The sequence below is a fragment of the Ammodytes marinus genome (genome assembly GCF_949987685.1).
Source record: "Ammodytes marinus genome assembly, chromosome: 11".
In the NCBI taxonomy this organism is placed as follows: Eukaryota; Metazoa; Chordata; class Actinopteri; order Uranoscopiformes; family Ammodytidae; genus Ammodytes; species Ammodytes marinus.
In genome coordinates this window covers 6,121,421-6,147,279 of record NC_137215.1, presented here as the reverse complement: position 1 = coordinate 6,147,279, position 25,859 = coordinate 6,121,421, and the positions used below count along the sequence as shown (strand labels likewise).

At 41.9% G+C, this 25,859-nt stretch overlaps 1 protein-coding gene across 1 annotated transcript; it reads right to left on the bottom strand.

Moving 5' to 3' along the window:
- Positions 1–856: 856 nt before the first annotated feature.
- stox1 (storkhead box 1) lies at positions 857–23,198 on the bottom strand. Its single transcript, XM_080036608.1, has 4 exons — positions 22,764–23,198; positions 5,511–5,663; positions 2,423–5,138; positions 857–1,472 (listed from the first exon to the last, which is right to left on the bottom strand). Exons 1-4 carry the CDS (start codon positions 23,095–23,097, stop codon positions 1,319–1,321), a joined length of 3,357 nt encoding a protein of 1,118 aa, XP_079892734.1. The 5' UTR covers positions 23,098–23,198; the 3' UTR covers positions 857–1,318.
- Positions 23,199–25,859: the final 2,661 nt, after the last annotated feature.

Below are 25,859 nucleotides of genomic sequence, written 5' to 3'. Positions count from 1 at the left end.
ATAGACCCATATCCTTCCTACAGCTGGAACATTAAAAGTCTCAAAACTGGAACCATGCCAGAACTGAGCCTATCAGTAACCGTTGGAGCAGCTGAAATAATGATGTAATAAGATCTATATGAAGGAATGTCATTGGCATGGTAACTAAATAAATCAACATAATGTGAGGAAAGTACCTGACTGCACACTCGCGCATACATTACTCTGGTTTACATTCTTTCACAGCTGGAAGTCAGGCTTTTAGTTTCCTGTGGAGGTACACACACACACACTCTCTCTCGCTCACACACACACACACACACACAAGGTTGGGATCTGCTGTCACTGTAACCTTCAGAAATAAAGAGTTTAGTAGCCCCTGGGTGCAAAGCAGCTTCTGGTTTTCCTCACTGATATGACACTAGAGACACTTAAACCTGTTTTTCAAGCTCAAGCAAGAGTTCTTATTTAGACATTTATATTCAAAAGAATGGTTGGGTCAAAAAGAATAGGGTTTACATGATCTAGAAAGTTGGAAAATGCTCAATTAAATATATACGTACTTTTTTTTCACAGTTTGAAACATGCTTAAAATCTGAACACATAAGTGTATGGTTTCTCCATATTGGCCAGACTGACATAAAAAAAACATAAAAGAAGGCGTACTATCTAGTTTACACACAAAAATTAAAATATTTGAGTTTGGATTCTTTATATTGAACATGCTTAACTTCAGCTCTCTGAAGTTTAGCAGTGCTGAAAATAACTTACAGTATTATTGCAGTCACTTACTTTGGTTGATAGTAGATGTTTTATATAACGACAGGACAGACGCCTTGGTTTACATACACAATTTTTATTTGTGGTAATTGCTACATGAAGAGAGTAAAAAGAAAACGCTAGGAGAAGTCAATGTTGTTATGAACATTTTAACCCATGTAGGCATGTAATGAAAGAAAACTGTACATTTATATCACAAGTAAACACTGTCAATACATTGTGCATTTAACAGCACAAACACATAGTAGTGAATGGATAATGCATAGCATATAACCTAAAAAATATTTACAAAAAGAATACAATATATATACTGTACACAGACCCTTTTTAATACATATCAATATATGGAAGGAGGCAACACATTATGAACCCTTCTTAATGGAAATGTTGTGTCTGACCTTATAGTTATTGCATAGAAATGAAGATTCAAGCACATGGTTTGGTTTTGGCCTTTTCAGAGATTTACAGTATATGGAAGTAAATCTGTTCCATCGGATTTTGAAAATTAAAAGTGATTGAAGTTTCTAGCACTGAAAATGTATGCAGCCATTGAAATGTACTATACGTTCATGACAGGAGTGAGCTGTAGCAGTGAGCGACTGGGTTGCATGGTGCTGGTTTTTGAATGCAGTTTCTCCAAATTTTGCAGAAAGCCTCGTCTCTTGAGCCCCTCCAGAATGACAGTGTTGTTGGAGGCCAGACTGACACGGGTCCTAAAAAAAAGTTGGGCATTAGGCAAGGCAAGTTTATTTATACAGCACAATTCAGACACAAGCCAATTCTAAGTGCTTTACAGGGGCATAGAATACATCAAGATTACACATTAGAAATTGCATTAGGTAGACAAACCAGGTGACGTGCTCCCACATACCGGGGGTACACAGCCAGTTCAATGTCTTCCTCTTTGATTATAACATGAGTAAAGATTGAGTCCTGCACTGACGGCAATTACACACAATTATCAAAATGGCTCCCTTCTGTCCAAATACTGGACGCTGTAATTGGGCCGCAAGGTGTTTGTTCAGCTTACTTTAAAGGGAAGAAACTCAAATTGGAAGTAAGGCCCACCGCAGACATGTAACCCAGAGGTTAACGAACCCTAAGTCTAATGTTTGTTTTGCCTGTCTCCTCCAGAATGCAGCGGGATGCGTCTTGTGTGGAGCTAAGCCTATAAAGTGTGAGAATAATTTCTCTATTGGTTGTTGACCTATATAAAACTTGTTATTAAATGAGTAGTTTGAATACATTTTGCAGTAGCTTGCAGGTAGTTCAACTATATTTATAGTGATAGAAGAAGTTAAATGACTTTCTTTGAGACAGAAACTTCTAAAACAGCAGTCTATTTATGGGCCACAAAATGAAAGGAATACATTTTATCGTGATTTGTATTCATCAAAATGTATTTGACCATCCATTCCAATTGTCCTAATGAAAAGTCCGAATGGGCCGTTTAAAAAAAAAAAATAAGGTTTATTATTTAGGACTCAGGTCGATTCACCTTCATGGAAGTTGTTAAAATATTTGGTTATTGTTTTGAATGATATTAGTTGTTAATTTTTGGTTTATGTGTGACGACCTCTGAAAAACAAAGTTAATCTTTTTAGTTTCTCTTCGATGGAAACCTGCTAATATGAACAAAGTTAGTCGATGAGAGTCCACTCACCTTGGCGAGTCTATGCCGCTGTCTCCGGTCATGCTCTGGTTCTCTCCCATCTCCCCCGGTTCTCTTAGCTCCGCCCCTCTGGGCGTTATGGCGACAGCGGCTCGGTGCGTCTCGTCAAACTGGTCCTCCTGTGTTTCCCCGGCCTCCGCCCTCCAGTGAGACGACTCTCCATCGCCCTCGTCACCTGACTTACGCACCGTCTCCGTGTCTGAATCCACCTCACTGGTCTGGCAGTAGTCGAATATACTGCTGTCCACCACCTCCGATTGTTCTGGACCATCCAGATCAACGTTGACCTCATATTCTCGTTGTCTTTCGCCCAGGATCGATGCACCTTGTCTGGGGCTAGTCGCAGGTGACCTATGGTGATTATGTTGGAGCCTCCAGTTGGTCTCTCCGGGTCTCGTTGGGCTAAGGGAAGCTTCTGTGGGACTGAGATCTTTGAAAGTGCTGAACCTTGAATCTTGCACTGAGGTGACTTGCGTTGTTTGGTGAAAGTTGGACTTGTAATAGTGACTGTTGGGTGCCTGATATTGTAAATCGGACTCTCGGCTTTGGTAAACAGACTGGTGGTCATGGTAGTCCGACACACTCGTTCCATACACATTTGAGGCATCTACAATCTCCTCTTCGTTCATACACAAAGAACTGCAAGCGTCCTCATCCTCTTGACTTTCCGCTCGCTCATAAAGCCTGTAGTCATCTTCTATGAATGAGTTACTGTCTGTTATTAAATGGTTGCTATCTGCGGTAACCTCCGACCTTTCTCCCTGGCTGACAGCCCTTTGCACCCTAAAACTACTCATATTGACGGCTTTTATTTGCTGTTGTTCCTGGGTGGCTGTAGTTTCATACGCCGGCTGGTTTGAAGACATCTCCCCCGGTCTTTGAATACTTTGAATATCATTTTCTATTAGTTTATTTGAGAGTTTTAGGGAGTGTTTTCGCTGTAGAGAAGCCTTAGGCCACGGCGGAGGCGGGTTCGTGTCATACAGGTGGTTTATGACAGGCTCGTAGGGATGGGAAGGGAGATTGGCTTTAGTATTGGAGTATTGTTGGACATTAGAGAGGCCGCCATCTTTAATTTGGCTGTGTTCTTGTACACTGTTTAACTCAGCCTCCTGAAAAGGCCAATTTTTACGTTCCATCTCCCAGACTTCTTTGCCGTTTCCTTCCCTCTTGACCTTGTCGTCAATCCGGAGGGTGCTGCTCTGCGGATAGGCCGAGCTATAGTCCAATGGCAGCTCTCGATTTAGTTTTATGTCGGCAGAAAGGTCCCTCTCTTGTACACACTCATACCTGTCCTCAGATGTAGGCGATTTAAACGCGCTCTCTTCACCCGCTACAATCACTTTGGCCCGATGGGGGTCCCAGGATTTAGAGCGGTGACCCGTGATTCGTTCCTTCCTTCCGGCGCCCGGAGCCTTGCCCTCTTTCACATCTCTTCTTCTGTTCTCTTTATTATTGTTGTTGCTGACGCTCGCGGGAATAACCGTGTCGGTGTCTTTGATTGGCTGGGTCTGGAAAGGGTTTTCAATGCGTTTCTTATAGAGCGATTTCCCCTCCACGGCCCCACCACCTTCTTCCGCTTGATCCGGTTCATCGACGGGGATTTCCACTCTGAGCCGAGCGGGGATCAAATCCTCCGCCTCGGGTAAATCATCAATCACACATATGGGAGCCTTATTCCTAGCCTTATCCCTCTCCCTATGCTTCTCTCTGGATGAATGAGCCCTCCGTTTGCTCCGAGAGGCCTTCTGAGCAGACCTTTTCCCCGGGCCCGCCGCCACCGCCGCAGCCTTAGACGAGTGATGGTGCCTGGTTTTGGAGTATGTCAGGATCTCCGTAGACATTCCCTTGTCCACTCCCTTGTCGTCTTTATCCAGAGCCTTGTCCATCAACACTCTGTCTATCACCCTCTCTTTCCTCTCCTCCATTTTCTTCATGAGGACCGTGTGGCGCGTCAAGTTGTCCACAGTCAGCTCGGGGTTGATGCGCTTGATGATGGCGTGCTCCAAATCACGCGGTAAGTTGTTCATGTCGTCCTCGTCTCTCACTGGCCATTCTTCTGGAGGGAACTGGCCCGAAAACGAAGCATATTCCTTCTTCGGCTTCTCCTTTTTATTTACGTTTCTGCGGAACAAACTTAAACCAAACTTCCTCCCCGGTTTGCTGTCCTTTTCTTTGCGGCTTGTGGCGTTCGTAGTGGCCGTGGTGGCTTTGCTGATCTCGCTCGCTTGACAGTCCGCCGCTGTGGAAGTGGACTGATGCTGCACGGAGGGTTTGTGGTCTAACGGTCGCGGCCATTTTAAGCTCTTGCCCGTGCATTCGCTTACGGAAACGGAGACCGAATGCTGGTCTGGTACGGTTGAGGGAGTGACAGGCGTAGCTGCAACATTTGGGGCGATATTGTTAGTATTGGTGGATGTTTGGGGAACGCTAAAGCAGCTACAAGACTTGCAGTGCGCCACGGGCATGGTTTGAGCCTTTTCGACACAGGCGTCGTTGCTCAGTAGGTAGGTGATGGGAGGGGGTGAGGGGGGGTCGTCGGCAGAGCCAGGGCTCCACCAGTTCTTCTCCCGGACCATGTTGTTGGTGATGAAGTAGGTCTGAGGCGTGACGATGAAGTAGCCCTCGCCCGTGTGGTAGATCTTGCGCTCCTTGATCAGAGAGCCCAGAGCGTTGTACAGGATGTCCTGAGTGGGGATGGTTATCCCTGAAAAAAACAGACATAACATTTTTTTATGGTTTAAGTTAGTTGCAAGTGCCTTAGAAGTTGAGATTTTTTGATTCAGAGTATTGAAAAAGAATGATGTTGAGATGGTTTTATAGGATAAATATACAGATGCAAACATACAAAGTTTAGTCAAATAAACACCTAAATGTACATTGTGAACCTTTCATTAATACTAGTATGAAAGAAGATATATTATGGAAGCAAAATAGGCAAAAATATCAAAATTGACCAGTACTTGAAAAAGGTATATTACAATAAGTCTTAAACTAAACTATTGACTAACTCCATATTTACTGTATAGACATGACAGTGGACTTCTATCACCATACAGCATAAAACAATAGTCCTTACCTGGGTGGGCTTTGCTCATGTAGTTGATAAGAGCTTCCTGGTTGACGATGATTTCGGAGGAATTCATATCGGAGATCACTGAGCACAACACCTCCGCCAAGGGAATGAACTGGGACTGTGGGACGGGGGACATCTGCACCGGGGACAGGTCACCTGAAAAACACACACACACACACACACACACACACACACACACACACAGAGGAAATGAGTGAGTGGAACAGGTGGGCCCGCTGCTGCACATATATACACAAACACACCTGGGTTAGCGAGGTCCCTCTGAAATGTCTCCCATGCCAGTGAAAACAACTTTAAAGTACTGAAGTTGACATTCCTGGTCTGACCACCCTCTAAATCATGGCCAAGGTGGTCTATTTATGTGAGTTATATGAGCCATGCCTGACTTGCTTTTGAAATTCCATCAGCATTTGGGACAGACCGCGGAATTCCATTACTCCCACAGAAATGACCACAGTTTTCTCAGATATCCTGACCCCCCATGTCATACGGCCTATACGCGTATAGGAGGTGCCCTTACACAAACATATTGAGAGTGAGTGTGAGAGAGAGAGAGACAGACAGACAGACAGACAGACAGACAGAGAGGGAGAGAGAGACAGAGAGAGAGTGAGAAAGAGAGATGGTCTTGGAAAACATTTGTCCACAAAAATTTGTTTCGAATCAAAATTCCACCAATCTTCATCACTTTGCAGCCTATCATTGGCGGGCCTGTAAGACAGAACCCACAAGGTCTTGAACTCATAAAGTTAAGCCGCTTTTAAATCTAACCAGAATCAAAAACAATCAACACAATGCAGACCAGTAATTGAACCAACATGCAGTGGTTCAGTTCCCTCAGGCAAACAGTTTAGTTTAGTTTAGTATTTTTTTGGCCAGCAAGAGTCTTCCGCCCTTTCGACTACATGCGTGACACTGTAGATGAATAGGGTAACATTTTTAACTTATAGACATCATCTTGAAACTTTGCCAGTTGATTACTTATACTTTAACAATTATTGTTTGTGTTACAATGTTTTTCAGAAATGTTTCAATCAATCTACAAGAAGCAAAATAGACTAAAAAATTGACCAGTGCTTAGGAAAACTATTTTTTTTTGCCTGCAGACAGTGTCTGGCCTTAACACAGTTTAGTATTTTTCAATAATTGGTTACCTAACTGGTTAACATGTTAAAGTCAGGAATGTGCTATCTTGTTCAGCGACATGTAACAAAGAAGAGCTAGGCCTACATGTACTAGTTCTATTAGACTTCTCCAGTTCGGCCTGAATTGCTGAAAGAAAAGAAGCAAAAAAATCTTCAATAAAGATGTCCCAAGAGGGCACCGCCATTGTAAACTGCGGCCAAGGCTGTGTTTAAAGGCCTACTTCACCGGTTTGAATATGAAGGTGTATTGAATTCTGAGATCCTATGTAGTATAAATGTGCAAAAAAAATTGAAATTGGTTCATCCTAGCCTGAGAAAAGGCAGAAAGAGTGTTTTTTTTAACCCTATATTAATCTTACTGTGACATCACAGTAAGATAAATATAGGGTTAAAAAAAAAACTTACTTTGTAAATATTACTGTGATTTATCCTACTGTGACATCACAGTAATATTTACAAAGTCATTTTTTTTTAACCCTATATTTATCTTACTGTGATGTCACAGTAAGATTAATATAGGGTTAAAAAAAAACTCTTTCTGCCTTTTCTCAGGCTAGGATGAACCAATTTAAAAATGTTTTGCACATTTATACTACATAGGATCTCAGAATTCAATACACCTTCATATTCAAACCGGTGAAGTAGGCCTTTAAGCTTGATAATAGAAATGTTTCTTCTACGGTTTTAGTTTTTAGGTGGCTAGTATTGGGTTCACAGTTGAGGTCAAATGTTAATGTTGAGGTTGAAATTAGAGGTGGTTTGGGTTGGCTTTGATGTGGTTGTAGTAAGGATAAAGTTTTGGGTGTGGGATCCCTAAGAATGCATTACGTTTATTCTTTAACACGTTATTTAAGATATTGACATGCCAATAGCATAGACTGTATATACAAGAGGCCAACACCAATTTGTTCTCTGCTTGATCTTATTCTACAGATAAACATGCCCATATACAAAGCACAAAGAGTGTTTACAAGTGAGAAGTAAACTCATTGAAAGCACCAAAACAAAGCACATCCCACAGCCAATGAATGATTAGCATCTGGGCTGGGGAGCGGCGCACACAAGGGCACCAACATAACCTTACCCACATGACTGGAAAATTGGTTTTAGTTAATCAGTTACACCTCGTTAATATAAGGAGCCCGGTGGGTGGAAGAAGGATAATGAGATAAAGAAACAGTGATCTTAAACATAAGGGCTCAATGGTTACTCTGTTGTAGGCCTACTTTGTTTACCCCAATACAACTTGAGTACAAAGCTTACATGTATCAGAATGGACATTAATTTAGAGAAGTGCTTAGAGAAAATTTAATTGAAAAATGTAATATAAAATCTTAATAATTGGACACTTTGGCCATAGTTTATTTTTGTGTATGTCATTTTATCTCAATATTAATATTATTTGTATCTTTGCCATGTTGTGTGAGACAAAAGTAATGCTAAAAAGCCTGAGGCAAAAAAAATGTATTGACAGAGACACTTTACCGCATCGCATGTGATTTCAAGTTTCCATTTGTGCTGACAACAACAGTTTGTGTACAAATGTTTGATGTGGAGACTTAAGCTTAAACATGTGGCGTGTGTGTGTGTGTGTGTGTGTTTGCGTGCGTGCTGCTGGCGTGCGTGTGTGACTGGGAGTGATTCTCCCATCCACCCCGAGGGCATTCAGTAAAAACACACGGCCAAGCTCCACACTTGGTGTAAACTAAACATTTACATCCCTCACACTTGAACCCTTTCAGCTGAGGCCAGGAACATAAACAACTAATCAAATATCTGACAGAACAAACCAGACGAGAGGGAATAATAATTAGAAAAGGAACAAAAAGGTTTAGTCTAGTTGCATGGGCGACTGGGCGGAGGTTTCGTTTCAAAATTGTGCAGGACACTTTAAAGTTGGAGTCAGCGATTCTGGAGAATGCTTTTTCAAAAAAAATCACTTTTGGTCAAAATCAGTGAATATCTCCTCATGACCTGCTACATGTCCGTACTGTGTGTGCGCTTAAATAAATCCAGTGTTAATACACAGCCTAGGCTCTGTAAACTGGTATGTAAACAAAATGGGGACTCTATTGTCAAAAGCTACTGAAATGGTGAGGGGTCAGGAAGGTAAAGGTGGTATGGTCCACTTGAGGGTTGTGGAAATATATAGTTAAAGGTAGGATATAATATAAATGTTAGCTCTTTTTCATTTTCTTTCATATAAGTTTAAGGGGGACAAATTAACCTCTTCTAAAATATATACGCCTACAGTTTGTCTAGTTGTAATAAAATAAAATTACATGGTTTTTGCCGTCATCAGATTTCAGATTGTATGTCAAGTCGATCCTACTGAACTCTTTGCCCTGTCGATCTCAATTATAACTTATTAGACGAGACGCAGGTAGATTTATTGGACCATAGCCTAAAAAAAACAACATTTCCTGTACAATTAAAGGAAAAGTAGGTGTAACCCAATCCGGAAATCTGGTGGAAAAACAATCTGGAAACGTATTTTAACCACCGCTCCTCCTCCTGTGTTTTAAGGAACCTTAGAACTTGTTTTATCCTCAGCAAAGACTATAGCTCAGTCAAAGTTAAAGTAAAAAAACAATTATCAGCACAGCGAGCCCACTTAAAGCTATTAAGCCTCACAGACAGGGGAGTCGGTGATCCTATGACACACAGAAGGATTGTAAAGTTCTGCCGAGCTCTCCGACAGAAGACGTTAATCTGACTAAACCTCGGAGCGGATATCTCAATAGCAGTGTGTCTCCCTGGGCTGTGAATTAGTGCTGCTGACTTAGCTCCACATTGTTGTCTACTTCCTATACAGGAATGTGGTGCAGGCTGTCCACATAGCAACCACTTATAGCAACCAGTCAAAAGGCCAGCCAGGCTGTGATAGGGTCAGAGGAAGGCAGATAATGAATGTCTTAACAGCACGGAATCAATAAACTAAATGAGAAGTCACTACCAGTACCTCCCAGACATTTTTTTTAGCATGGAAGCTGTTTTGGCAGAGTGGACGAGTGTTATCCTCTTTTGTCCATATCCGGGTTCAAAGCAGGATATCCTGTTGGACACCTGCTAGCATGATGTTTTCTCTTTATGGAGTTGAAAACAGAAATAGATTCAAGCAAGAGACCGTTTCCCACATGCCATTCAAAGGTGGAGTCACTCAGCGATTCGTGAGAACGCTTGTCGTCAAAATCACTTTGTCAATATCAGTGAATATCTGATATCTGACACTGGGTTGTTAGGAGACTAAAAGTGATGTTGACAACAAGCATTCTCCAGAATCGCGGACTCCACCTTTAATAGCGGCCTGATAGCAACACAATTCAACAGAAAAGTGAGAGCGACAATGTAGGTGTGAAAAAAAGAAAAAAAAAATCCACCTACAGCAGTTTATTTGTGGGAAAAAGTTGTTATAAAAGGATGTGCCCGTGTTTATTGAGTCTGAGATTAGCGGGCGTGACCGTTCGGTAGAGGTTGACTTGTCTCCGGGGAGAACAGGGCTCTGTGTTCCTGTAATCTAAGACCGGGCCGCCGACATTACACTCATTGTCACTGTCATACACACTGCACTGAATAGCCTGCTGGGAGCCATGGCAACAGAATCCCGTGCCACAAGTTAGATGGAGGAAAACAAAGGACTTGGGTCGAGGCAAAAGTTATAGAAGCTTCAGTTCAGTATAATCCTTTAAAGTGAGATACTGCTGGCAGAAACATTGTTGTTTCAAGCACCATGGTCATTTGTTGATTCTATAGGTTAGAATCAGCCTTCGAGAAGAGTTGTGTAATGTCCTCTTTGGCTCCAAGTCTGAGAAAACAAACCTGGTGATGTCAGCATGATGTCATAAGTGTTGTCAAACCTTTGAAGGCTTAACATATTTTGGGGGGCAGTGCAGAATTCAAAAAAGATGTGGGTATTTACCAGGCAAGGACGGCCTTAAGCTGCCAGTAGAAACAATGACTTGAGAAAAGCCAAAACTGTATAGGCAAATAATCATTTTCCCTTTCCATTTGATTTAGTTTAGGACGTATGAGTAGAGATTGTGTTTTTTAAACCTCATACGCCCTCCCAATAGCCTCCAACATACTATCAAGAGTTTCTCAATAAAAACCACCAATAAAATGCATAATTCATAGGCCACTGTCTGAGATCAAAAGATCATTGCAACTTTATATAAAAAGTCTGACATTTTTTCCTTTTAATGGTATTCACCATTAAAATAACATGACTGTGCCCAAGCTGTCCATTCCGCTCCACGCATATCTTTAAAAAAACATGCATTCTGATTTCTTCCCGCATGTCATAAACTTTGCATGAGAGAATTTAAACGGTTGCCCGGGGGGATAGAACGCTGACTTCAGGATTGTTGAGATGATTGACGGAGACCTTCTCTGCTCCATCCCCAACTGACATGTTTTTGGGCTTCAAGAAACTGATCAATGCCACATGTACATTCACATCATGACTGTGTTTCTGGCTGGCCTCAGAGCCACATGAGTCCCATTTCATACGTGATTGCATTACCTCCTGACAGTCCAGTGTCTCGGAAGAATATACTCACTCACTCACACACCACACCAGTATAGCCCTACAGTATATACTGTATAGTGTATAGTGTGGAGCTGCAATGAGCTGCACTGACTCAGATTGGGAAATATTGTTTTAATATGATGGTCGGTCGTGCTATGTCTAAACTATCTTTTTATGATTTTGATAGGCCTTTATATATATATTAGAGTTTGGAGAGGCAGAGATGAAATGGGGCGGGAAGGGGATTGACATGCAGAGAACGACCCGGGCTGGATTCGAACCGTGTCTGCAGCGACACACACACACACACACACACACACACACACACACACACACACACACACACACACACACAGATGACACACAGACCATGCAATCTAATCCTGGTAGTATCTAATCTTTAAGGCTTCGGTGGGCAAACAGGCTAATCTTCTCTCTCCCTCATTAAGGACACACACTGCATGGCATTCAAAGTGAACTTGAGGCTCAAAACGGCAGAATCCCTGTCTGTCTGTCTGTCTCCCAATAGTCTGGGACCTTTGGAAGGACACGCTCCAGTGAGTCTGCAGTCAGTCCGCCAGAGACCTGACTTAAGTCTCTGTTGAGACAATGTCAAACATTCATCGGGAAAATTCATGAAATCGGGAAAGAAGCCAAATGTAATTTATGTCATGACTGACTCCCTCCCAGTCCCACAACCACTTGCCTTTGTTTTTTGGTCTAACACAGGCCTCCATAACCCCACCCTCTTCTTCATGTGTGTGTGTGTGTTTGCGTCACACTTTTTGCAAGTGGTTTACGAGTTAGTGTCTTTCACTGGCGTAGAAACACACACACTTGGGCGTTGCGCCTAAATGGCCCAATAAACTGAGTGAAAAGATCCCTTCACAGAGCAATCTCTGCCCGAATGTCCCCAACAACCAAACCTCGGCCAGCCTAACAACACTGCCCTTTCATGTCCTTAATAAATATCTTTAAAAGCTACAGTATAGTGCACAAACTATTTCATATAAATGAATGTCCGTTACATTCAAGCCATCGCCAAATGAGATGACATAAAGTTGATTAAGCCTATCACCTCCACAAAACTATCTCTGTATTTCTCAGTATGGCAGCGTTCACAAACTGATGTCGCCCCCCGACACTGGTGCAGGAGCTCTGAAAAATCCCAAGAAGCGCCCAATAAATGGTTCAGCTGTTGATTAAGAAAAACCTGGATGTACAGCAGAAGGTATAAAATCCATGCGCGATCACCGAAGGCTTTACCTCATGTAGATGTGCCGACAGTGTTGTTGTAATTACTCAGAATTCCTCACAGCAATAACCAATAAAACGGACAGACTGCACCAATGTTCATTTTACAGCTTTATTGATTGATCCACAACAGTAAAACCAGCTTTCCTTCCTGAACTTGAAGCCATTAGGTAAATATTTAATCTGAACCATTGACGGTTCTGTTGTCTCACCCGAGTGCTCGCGTTTAAATATTAAACAAGACTGTTAAAGTGGGAGGAAAAGAGTGAAATCCGGACTGTGCCCTCTTTGGAATCAGTGTTGGAGAAATCACGTTTGTTGACCGGTCAATATGGCCAAGATTGTGACTGCGTAAAACCTAATTTTATCCCTTTTTTTCAAGGATTATGAACGATGACCTTTGAAATGCCACATCTACAAGTACAAACCACACCAAGAGATAAAAAGAAAAAGTCACACAAAGCCATAAGAGGATTCATGAGCTAAAACTTTTGAGCATTGACGGGAAACACAGGCCCAGCTTTGTGTTGACTGGTGTCACCATGGGAACCTTTACTGTGGCAACGACCTGCCACATGCAATACAACGCCAAATAGAAGAAGAAGAAACAGCAGCAGAGAGTGTAGTTGTGGCTTTTTCTATAATCTAGCTATAGCCTTGGGACATACTTTGTAAACCGACTGTTTGACATTTAACATATGCTGGCAAGAAAGCATAAACAGGCTGTGACTAAGCTTTTCAAAAATTGACATTCACAAGAGTTTTAAAAACATCTTTGCTCACATATCTGGTCGCCGCAGACCTTGGCTGCAAAATCTCCGCACCTGCAATGCCAGTAAATAATGTTTTTACCATCTGATTCTCCCTGAGAACAATTTGAACAGCGATCTAGCTCATGCCCTAAAAACTGTAAAAAAAAAGAAAAAGGCCTGGCTGGTATTGAATTAGAGTAAAACCCTATCATCATGGTCTTGTAAAATGGTTAATACACCTGACCAGGTGTTTACCAGACCACCTATAACAATGTGAACGTAGCCTGTATTTTATAACACGGCCCACAAAGTGCTTGGCGTAAGATGATACGAACACACACGGTGCCAGTAGACGAGACTCAAAAGCCCAAACACTTTATTTTCTCATCTTTTTACCTCATACCTTTGGACTTTATGGGACACACCCCGGTATATCTGGCTCTCGTCTGCTTTCATGAACTTGAACGTTTACCCCACAGTCTGCCAGTGCTGCTGCTGCCAGACGCCTGGAAAAAGCCATTTAAACCTCGACCACAGTACCTCTGCTTTGTTCTTTAACGGCCATGTCCCTGTTTTTCACATTTCTGATAGAATCACCCGATGTATAGAAACTATATATACAGTATGTCCTCTGCCTCCCCACTCAGGCCAAATGTGTTCCAATCGTCGGAGAAACTACTTCATCACAAACCTAAGAAATGGTGTGTAAAAGGTTTAACCAAAAATGTCATCTCAATAGAAGACATCCAGTTAAAGGGATACTCCACAGATGAGTGGAGCACTTAGGCCTACATAAAATGAAATTGAGGACTTGCAGACTTGTTATTTTTTTCAGACTGTGGACAGTTCATCCAGAGCCAATGAGATGATTACATTTTTGGAAATTAAATTTATTCTCTAGCCGACTTTTTCCCTCATTTACTAAACAAATGCACACTCCGCAGGCACGCGTATGGGCACACTGGTGTCGTAAAAACACTACCGCTTTTGTCTGAAGGTTCCGCTAGAATCAACAAAAACTGAAAGCTCCTCATAGCTGCTTTAAGTAGTATCTTGTTGTAATTGAAACATAATGGACATATTTCTGAAAACATTAGAAACAATTGAAACCATTTCCTTTAACAGTATTATTTTTTTTTTTAAGATATTTTTTGGGCATTTTTATGCTTTATTGATAGTGTAGAGACAGAAGTGAAATGGGGCAGAGAGGGGAGTGACATGCAGAGAACGACCGCGGGCGGGAATCGAACCCGAGTCTGCTGCTGGGCCCGGCCCGGGAGGGGGACACCTTACCGACTGAGCTAAAGGCGCCCCCTAACAGTATTTTAACTAAATTCTTATTGTGCATGAAAATGAACTATATGTCACTTTGTCATCTTTCAAAGAGACTAAGTGAGGGACTATCTATCCATGCTCTCCTGTTGAAACCAGAGGCTTCATAAAGACTGCTCTGAATTATTTAGAGTCAGTCCCACTATTGTCTCTGCCGCAGGATGTGTGTGGATCCATGAGCTGAAACATTTATACGCAGAGACAGCCAGTGTTGTAATGAGGTGTCCCATAGCCTACAAATCAACCTCTGTAAACTGCACCGGTCCTCTTTGAACATGTACATGAATGAGACCCTCTCAAGTCACTTTCGCCATATTATTTTGGGACATACTGTACACTGTAGGCCCCTCCAAAATGCTTATTTTTAGAACAACTAGAGCATTGCTATGGTGCACTGTTGAAGTTTTCTTAATGTGGATTGTATGTTTAATCTAACTGGCCATACCATGAGGTGATGAAGCATTCCTGAAATGCCTCATTTACTCTTGAGATCATTTCCTGAGTTTTGGAAACCGGCTCGACACGGCCCCATTTCTGCCTTTTACTTCTCACTTGAAAGTGTTGTATTTTCACACAAGGGGGTGTCTCCTTTCATGAGGGTATTTTGTCAGAGTCTCAAAGCGCTTCACTAATGGCCATAACTCTTCCAGATGTGGGCTTATTAACCATGACACCCCCTCGCCGGGCCCAATCCCCAGTTTAAATGGCCCACCCTGTCCTAACTAAGCAGCACGGGTCAAAGGTGGTGACCTCTTTGCTAACAAGCGAGCCCACAGGTCAGTTAGCTGCAGAAGGGTTTGTTAGGGGAGGAACAGAGACACACACATCACTACAGTATCCAGGTGTTCTTCACTCACTGGCCAGTCCAGCTTCTGTTGCTGGTTTAGGCTTCATGAGTCCATCCCAACATTGTGGCACCACCCGTCATGGTCAGAATATGTTTAATTCAAGCTATTTGAACGGTTACTTTAAGCTAACTATTTTAACAGTTTATTCATTACTTTTAGCTACCTATCTCAACATTTTTCATTAATTAGGCTAGCTAACTGTTTTTACTTTACTCAATTTTAACTGTTTATCCGTTACTTTGAGGAAACAACTGTTTTAATTGTTTATTACTTATAGCTAAATATTTCACCTGCATTTGAACCAGCTATTTCTTTAATCATTTCATGAATGTACTTCTAACTAGCTATATTAGTCATTTATCAATTACATTTAGCTAGTGTTCCAAGGATCAGCATTAAACCAATTTCTAATAACATTCAACTGTTTATATTAGGATACATCTTAACAAAAATATGGATATATTTAAATCAAGCCACAATTTCAGTTTTTTTGTTCGAGTTAAGTTACTAGAAGAGCTTTCCACATGGCAAACTGCAGGATAGGAATGCCCCCTGGGGTACAATGTGTTATTACTGAAAACATTGTTAAAGAACCCCCATGTTAATGTATATGTCTGTATTTTATTTCTGGTTAAACACTGATTTGCGAGAAAAGAAAACACTCATAGAAGCACATTTGTGTGAGATCTAGTTAATGCTGCCGTCTGAACTGCTTTTAAACAATACTGGAGGAACGTAATCACTCTCTAGCTCACTTGACACTAATAGTATAACATTAAGCTGTTACATAAAATATGTTTCAGGCTGCAAATGATGAAGAGTCTGGATTGTGACAGCGGTTGGTTCAATCTTTCTATTTCAGAAAACCAATTACCGTATAATAGTAGGCTATACCCCGTGTTGGTGCCCTGTGGAGCTGTCTGTGTCTGACTTCAGTGTTGGTTTGGTATTTCAAAGAATGCCTAATTATATTTATCCAAAACAATCAATTGACTTAGAAATTAACTGAATTGTAACATGAAAGGTTTTGACTTAAAGGAGGACTCAGCCATTCTGGAGAATGCTTGCAGTCAAAATCACACACAGTACGGACATGTTATGGATCGTGAAGAGACCGTCACTGAATTTAATCAAAAGTGAATTTGACAACAAGCGTTCTCGAGAATCACTGACTCCACCTTTAAGATTGCTTTACAGATAACATAATGGGTATATTGTCATTAATCTTCAGTTGTTTTAAACAAACTTACTCTAGACAGTGGCTGGATATGTCTAGCTGCATTTGTCTAAAAGCTTTCTCTTCCTAGAGCTTGTATAAAATGGTTTAGTAGCCTACACACTTCAGATAAACCTTGACCTCTATTCTTAGACGAGACCCACATGTCTGAGAGAGTAATGCGTGTGCGTGCCTTACCTCTCAGCACATCATTTGTTCGCCACATCCTTTCCTATTGAGCAAGGAAGCTCACCCCCACTGCGAATCAACCATATCGGCCCCATTTATCGACCCAAATATTGGGCCACTCACCCGCGGCTCTGGAGTGGACCGGCGCCAACAATAACAGCTGAGGAGTTTCCTCTCTATCCCTCAGCTTAAGACGCCCTGTCAGCGACTGCTTGGGTTTCCCCCGTGGGATTTGTCTACATTCACATCTCCTGCTCAGACAAATGGGTCGCTGGTTATATCGCATTATATTTTTGTTATTGCTATAACCTTTTTTTAGAGGGGATGTTTTCTTTGCTTCGTTTAGCATTGATGAATGATAATAGGCCTACGCTAACATCGCCTCTGTGATAACAAATTCCTGTGTGATTGTATTTCCAAAGATACTTTCAAGTGCAAGCTTTTGTGCATTAAAAAGCAGTGGATCATATGAAGACACTGGACGGGAGCTCTGGTTCTGAAATACTTCAATAACAAATTTAGGAATCTGCCGAATTTCAAACTGGGTTGGAAGGAAATGGATTACAAATGCAACCAAAAGACTTCAGTCACTCCAGATTTAAGGGTGTGGATCTGCTGGAGTATTGTTAGCATAGCGCTAGTACAAACAGTGAACAAGACGGGGCCAGAGATTGTGTAATAAACACTGAATACACACTGAGAGAAAAACCGCAAAACTGTAGGCTTTGGACCAGACGAGATATTTTTTTATTTACATTTTCTAATCAGCCATCCATGCCTTTCACTGTTGATATCAAAAATATTATTTCTAAGACAAATGCAAGGTATTGAGATGACATTTTGCTTCCAAGAACAATTTATTACCTTACAGAATTTATTCAGGTTGTGCAGGGGCTATAAATTGACTTTATTGCGATGCATTCCTTTGCATTGAGTAAATGTTGTTGCTTTGAAGGTCAGCAGAACATCTGGCCAAGGTAAGGGCTTTTTTCTTGTCTTGAATAACCAAGGCAATCTTATAGGTGAACCATATCTAACAAAGAAATGAAGGTAATAAAGAAGTAATGTTAATTTCAGGTTATACATTCATCCATCCATCCATCCATACATCCATACATCCATCCATCCATCAATCCCATTTAGCAGAAAAACATACTGGCAAAGTTATTCAAATTGGATTTCCATACAGCCAATTTGGACTCTCAGTATTCTGCTATAATGTAGGCTGTAGGGTAATTATCACTAATGCCAAAGTCAAGTTAGACGTTTAGTAAGCCCACTGTGTATTGTTGGTGTTGGCTCCATTATCCGCCGTGTCAAATTGATATTGGAACCTATTTTGGTAAGTTAGTTAGTCTGATGTAATCAATAACTAATCAAGACTGAGATCATCCAGAATTATGAATTCAGTTTTTTAAAGAGGGTGGAAAATGTCAGGCATGAATACAAGAGGCACCAATAACCGCTGAAGAGATCCAATAGATCCCTAGTTATATGAATACTGATTTCTTGAAGCCCATATTCTGATTTTATCTATTTTATTTAAAGTAGTTACGAGGCACTTTCAGATACTAGCGGCATCTTTTTACAAAAGTGTTTTTATGACACCAGCACCAAAGCGCGTGCCGGGGTCGTGCCGAAGTATTGTATCTACAGGTGACTGTGTCAGATTAATAATGGTAATATGACGACGGGGAAGCAAAGTAAACTTCGATTTAGTACCGTTTAGGAAACTCAGGATGTTACAGCCTGCCGTAAATCGTTTTGTCTAAGTTCCCTGGAGATCAAAACCTGAGCAAAGGCATTAATAATAAAGATATAAGAATACTGTTGTTTTCACTGATGGTCCCGTTTGCTGTGACAGTTAATTTATGATCATCAGAGGAAAAATTAAACTGTTTCATAAACATTTCAAAGTTTCTCTAAGGAGGGTTAATTTATGACGGCAGTACAGCTAATCTGCGTGGCCCTTGCCAAAGTTAGAAAAACCTTGCCTACAAGCACCTTAAATAAGACTCATTTACATGTTTATCTTGTCAAATCTGGGCAGAGCCAGGCTATACGTTTCTACCTGTATTCAGTCTTAATGTTAATCATCCATTCGCCTCCGAGCTCTAGCCTCATTGTGATGTGCAGAGGCTTGACAGTGGCATAAATCTTCTCACCTGACTCTTGCCAAGAAAGTGAACGAGCACATTTCACAACATGTTAAACTATTCCTTTAGGGAAAAACGCTGAGTAATGCAACTCCCAGCTAAATAATTTTAACTAGATTAGTTAAACAAAAATAAATAAAGTAGTATGTTGTAGTAAATAAATATGACCCAATTGAGGGAACTGGATTTCTATTTGAATATACAGCCTACAGACACCATAGCTTGATTTTGGTTGGTGTGTTAAAAATGACAATGATGTACATTTATTCAGGAGAAAAACTAAAATTTTCTCATAATTTCCAATGTGATTCCAAATGTCTGGGTTATCAAAAATGATGGTAAACGGAAAAAGGAATACTGCAAACCATATCTGATTATTAGGAGGATCCAGGTTAGAGTATAAAATAAGACAATCTGAATATCAATACTCAGATGTCTGTGAGTTGAGTTGACTTGACTTGACGCGGAGAGTTCATCCCCAGTGCCAGTGGGGCCCATTCCCACAAGGAATAACAACGCAGGCTGTTCATGCTAGATCCTCACCCTGTCTGTTTACCTATAGCCTCACCACGATCCCATACATCCATCAACCATCACCTATTGCTCTGCATATTCTCCCCCTTGGAAGAAGAGGCCCATAGTAGACTGATAACCCCAATGATAACCACACAGGGCCAAAAAGGTTTAAGCACAAATTAAAGCAGCAACGAGGATATTTCGGTTGGTGTTGATTCTAGCATCACACTTGGATAAAAATTAGAGTGTTTTTTCAGACACCAGCGTCCACTCGCTTGCATTTGCTTAGGAAGCGAGTGAAAGAGAAACCGCAGGATGCATCCTGATGAGGTAATGTGTTTATATGTGACAATGTCAGATTAATATTGGTAATACGATGATGGTAAAACAAAGTAAATTGATTGATCAAGTAGCGTTTGGGTAACACAGGCTGTTCTGGACTGCCTGCCGTAAGTCGTTTTTTAAGTTGGTCCAGAGCAAAGGCATTAATAATAACTAGGCGATATAAAAATAGCGTTGCTTTAACCAATGGTCTAATTTTATATCACCATCAGAGGTAAAATGACACCGTTTCATAAACATGTAAATGTTCCTTCCTCATAAGAGCTTTAATCAAAGTGATTGTGTCTTCTTTGTCCGGAAGCTTTTTTTTACGATCACGATCACCTTCAGCTACACATCTTGTAAACTAGCTCCTTTGCCTTCCTCCTCACGTCGTCAATAAAGCCACGTGTCCACCTTGTCCTTCCTTAGAAAGGAAATAAGGTTGTTTGAAATTCACTGTAGCCCATAACTCAAAACAATTCTGTTTTCCAGCCGACATATTTATACCAGGCCAATGTCAAGGCTTTTAAGTCCATGCCTGATATCAATCTAAGACTCTGACTTCCACAGACCCACGGTGGCAATGAAAAACCGAGGGACATAAATATATCCTTGGTAGCAGAAGAGCGGCAGCTAGTCGCAAAGTGATTCACTGCTGACCCATTCTCAGTGAGAAGGCCGTAAACTAGGCTCTGACAGAACGCCAGCTCTGATTTCCATACAAATTGCAGCAGCAGTGAGAAGTGAAGGATTTGTTAAGGAGTAGCAGGAGGGGACATGTCCACACACACACACACAGCCAAGTGTTTGCTTACAAGGTTCTGGTGTGAAACTCAAACACATGAGGTGTCAACGCCTTCTTTGCATCCGAGTCTGAACCAATGCATTGTATGGGTGGGTTTACCTTAGCGCTGAGGCTGTGCATTAGTTATAGGGGTGTCACGAAGTAGAGTGTAAGTCGGAAATTGATCGAAATGACATCTCGATCTTGACCTATGAAATTTAAGGTGGAATCGTTGTTTAAGCCCACACGTTTGGAAGACGCGGAGAGATGATGATGATGTGTTTGTGGATGGGGTGTGTGTGTGTGTGTGTGTGTGTGTGTGTGTGTGCGTGCGTGGACTGCACTTACAAAAAAGAGGCAATCCATCATGAAAACTGAACAAACTAAAAAAAGAGTATCTAATCGAATCGAATCTTGACTTTGAAATCGACCAAATCAAATCAAATAAAGGTTGTGTAGAATAATCGAGACACACCTAATAAATAACCAGGCCTAGCGTTGCCTGCAGTGGCTCATATGGAGCTTGTTTGTGTGCTGAGGTGAAGCTTATAGGGGCCAGAATCTGTCTCACAGCGGGACGGCCTGTCTACCTCCCACCCCCCCAGCCACTCTGTCGCTCCACGCCTCTCCCTGTCTCTCCCCTTGTGTGGTCTCATCCTCCCTTTTAAAGCACATTCCTCACGTCACGCGTCCGTGCCGCTCAATGTGGAAGAGCTGATGGATTGACACAAAGGCAGCAGGTAGACAGACAGCGGCAAGGCAATGTGTGTGTGTGTGTGTGGGAGTGAGTGAGTGAGTGAGTGAGTGAGTGAGTGAGTGAGTGAGTGAGTGAGTGAGTGAGTGAGTGAGTGAGTGAGTGAGTGAGTGAGTGAGTGAGTGAGTGAGTGTGTTGCTCAGAAACAGTTTCATAAACCAAAAGGAACCTGCAGCAGCTTTCTTTCCCAACATCTGTAGAACCGAGCACCAACACTATTACACCTTCAAGTCAAGAGTCAAGATAGATATTTTTCATATGCACAACAATTACAGCAGCAAAAAAATGCAAGAGTCTCTGGGGCTCCCTTTGAACAATGCCACATAAAATAAGGAAATGTATGAGAGATTGTGCACTTCTTGGGTGGAGTGGCTTTGTTGCAGAAAAACATCAAATCAAGACAAAACAATGACGTGAACAATCTGGTGTGTCGCTTCAGAATACTGTCATTAAGTCTAATAGAGCCACACACAAGGTTTGTCATTTTCTCCAGCAGCCGGTGCTGTCAGGCATTTACAGCCCGTGAGCTCATGGCTATAGGGGGGGGCTACATAAAGGTTCCTATTCATTGTTCCTGTGCCGCTACATATGTGGCGCTCTAAAAACACATCTGTGAGGGGAGATCCACTGGAAAGGGAGCGATTAAAGGTAATTACACGCTATACAGAGCTTTGTTAACAAGCTTTGGTAAATATACCACAGTGTAGACAACAAGGGGGGGGGGAGGGTCACAAAATCCTCCAAAACTCAGCAGAGAAAAGGAGCATTGCACGACATTGAAATATGAGATGGAATGAATAGACATCAGCTTGTCATTCTTAGTTTTGAGGCAGTTTTACGTCTCAACACTTTAAAATTAGGGTCCACTCTTGCAGCATCCAAGGTACAAGTGGCAGTTACCTCAGTGACAAAATAAGGGTATTAAAAAATAGTCCAAACCTGTTGTGTTAAGATAAAGAAGGACTCACTGAAGATAACCTATTCTTGACTCATAAATGAAATCACACAACAACTTCTGTGTCTAACTTTTAAATCCAAAGGAGGAGGAAGGGTGTCAGACCCTGCCAGCTCTGTGTTGTTCAAAGTTTATGGCTTTCACACGTCGCTCTCAGTGTGGTAAACACATGTTGTTGGTTGTGGTAAGTCTACAGTCTCTCCCAACAGAAGAAAAGAAAAAACACACACATAATGCTCTTGCGTGACAGTGGCAACTCTTAAGTGTAGTGTTTTTATTTCCTGTGCCATCACATATAAAATACTATTCTATTCACATTTTTGCATTCAGCCTTTAACACTACTCTACTGTCATATGAATGGTTCTGGCAACTTTCTAGACTCTGGACGCATCTGGACAGTTGGTTAACCTCATAACAGCCCGTTACTTTATCATACAAGTGATGACAGTTCATTGACAGTGATAAACGTGAGGCTACATACCGACAGCTTTAATGATAAATCCCTTTGGTGATCTCAGAGCCCGACGCATCCACGCTTCTCTCAGCACCTCCAAGTTGTTCGCGTTCCCTTGAATGAAAAGCACCAGATTTTCCATCCATCCCTGAAAGTGCACTTCGGCTATGGCCTTAACGAGCCGCTTATTCCAGAAACTGCGCACGTTTTGCGCCTTAAAGTCCGCGAAGATCTCCTGGCCAGTCGCGATGTTGGCGTTGAGTTTCCCATCACCGCCGGCGCGTAAACTCTCCTCGTCCGGGCCGAGGACTACGGCGAGCGAGGCGGCGGACAGTTGAACAACGCGCTGCTGGAGAGACATTTCTATATATAAATCGCTTTTTATCGGTTCCAGAAAGGGGTTTTCATGCTAGAATTGGAATGCACTCGTTAAAGGGCTTCGTTTCCTCTCTGGAAATCCAAACAAAAGCGGTGTTTTGCCACGCATTCCTCCAGTGTGTGTGTGCGTCTGGGTCCCGCAGTGAGTGAGTGAGCGAGCCGGGGGCGCGAGGAACGACCGACCGGTTTCTCTCTCCGCTTCCAAGGAAACGAGTGACGCTGGCAGAGAGGAGGAGCGCTCATCAGCTCAATGCTAATGTTGCTGATGGTCAAACAGGTATACACCCCCCACTGACAGTTCAGCGGCGCGTGTGTGTGTGTGTGTGCGTGCGCGAGTGCGTGTGTGCGTGCGTGTGTGTGTGTGTTTTGTCTGCAGAAAATCTAATCAATCATCATTTTGTGTCAAAATAAGGGAAAACCTCCTCATGATCCTGTCCATATTGTGTGTGAAAAGTGTTATTATGGTTATTACACAGCTTAGGCTCTGTAAACTGTATAAAGGGTATGTTAACAAAGTGCCCCCCCCCCCCCCCCCCCCCCCGCCCCCTCCATAGCAACATGCCCGTTTGCAGAGCCTATGCTGTGTATTAAAGGTGGATTAATTAGCAGAACACCAACAGTACGACAGGTAGCGGATTATAAGGAGATATCCTGATTTTGATTTTTTATTAAAAACGATTTTGATGACAAGTATTCTCCAGAATCACCAACAGCAAAGTAAAAGCAGAAGCAAAGGCCTAAATTAGGACCAGAAACATGAATGGAGAGTTTGTAAAATACTTCCTGCACAAAAAGTTGTACACAAATGACCATCAAAGGAGACGCTAAGCTTATACTGAAGTGCCAACACAGATTGGAGGTAGCTTCTGTTGAGTCACTTAGAATGAATTCATATAAGGTTCAGGTTCAGGTTACTTTAGGTACATTTGTTTCACAGTTAAAAAGTGCAGCATCATCCATAACACAATTTCAGACACTAACATACATAGAAAAGTAAAAACTATATAAAACATTCTAAAAAAACAATGAATGAATAAATGATAGATACAGGCTGCCTAAATATGTTGAGCAAATGTGTCTAACATTAGTGTGATTGGAATCTGGAAGTGGAAGAAAGCTGTTTTCATAGGCTACCGCTTGGTTTTACACCTTCACTAAAGCTCTGTCCAGAAGGGAGAGGCTGAAACTCCCTGTGCAAAGGGTGTAGGCTGTCATAATATTTGTTTTTTATTTATTTCCGTCACAAAACCTCACGGTGAGAAGAAGTTGTTGTTGCCACAGAAATAATTCAATTGTGGAGCCAGTGTGGGAAGAAAGCATCTCAAGAGAGTATTCCCAGTCATTATAACAGCAAATTCAAATAATGCCTTTCACAACAACAGCATAACAAGTAAAATACATTTCCAATAAAAGTGCATCTGTCTCCAAGAACATGGGGCTACTAAAATGAGACACACACACACACACACACACACACACACACACCTCATATATCACGTCCCAGAGAGCCTGTGGCCATAGTTTTCAGGAGCACTCTGGCCCCTGAGCGGCCGGGGGCCAGTCTGCCTCAGTGTGGTTTTAGAACAGGATATTGCGCTTCCTCTGTACATGAAAAGAACACATCACCTCGGCCTACACAGGGTGAATTATGTGCCTGGCCCGGGACCGGCCTGACTGGGGAAAGCTGAGAGGACTGGAAGGTGGAAGGGCAAAAGGGAAAAACTCTGCTAAGATTATGTGTGTGTGGGATTAAAGATCCACGTTTTTTAATAAGAAATGAGTTGAAGGGATTCATTGTCCATTGGCCAAGGATTTTTTTAAAGCTTTGTGATAATAACGTATATGACTGACCAGTCGTTGCAGGCTCACGCTGTACTGTCTGCCAACACTGAACTTTATATTAAATTGGGTGGAGATCCTGAAGTTTCCAGAGATACAACATCTGTCTGAAGGAAATGTGCATAAATTGATACAGACATGAAAAATAATAAAAAATGTGGGAACGGTCAAGCCTTTGGTTTGGCAGCGAATTGATGCCAGTAGGGAAATAAAAAAAACAGATCAGTATCCCGCTATAACCTGATAAAGGCTTATCACGTTAACACTAGATCGTTTTGTCAAGATGTGAACATTGGTAAAGGGACAAATGTTGATTGTGTGAGAGTGATGTTTTTTCTCATCTCCTTATTGCAAGACGTATCACACAGTTTGACATGATCATTATCACGTCATAATGAGTTACCAAATGCTCTCTTCCATTCATTATGTGTCAGTTTAGATTGTTCTCTCTCTCACCTTCCTCAGAAGTTGGAAGAAGACCTTTGGCTCTAGGCTCATTTATCCTGGCTCCTATAGCTGTAACGTAGCCGCTAGAGTTCACAGACCTTCACACTGATTCTGGCGGAGAGAGAATAGTTTGGAGAAAAAAATATGAGAAGTTACTTTGTTTGGAGCAATTCTTCATTAGACAGTACAGAGCTTCCAGGAAATGAGTTTGGAGAAATCGGGAATGCAACAAATTTCCCCCGAATCGAATATAACAAGGGACGTTGTGATTACATAGTCTACTCTGTACTGTGTGTGTGTGTGTGTGTGTTTGTCTGAGACCCCCAGGACACAGGAACAAGACTACAGGAAATACAAAAAATGTGAAACCGGCGCAAAGCATGTGTGGTACAACACACGTACAAACATTCTTAGCACTGTTTGCATAACATGGAAGTCTTGCAGAAATGCTTTCATTGT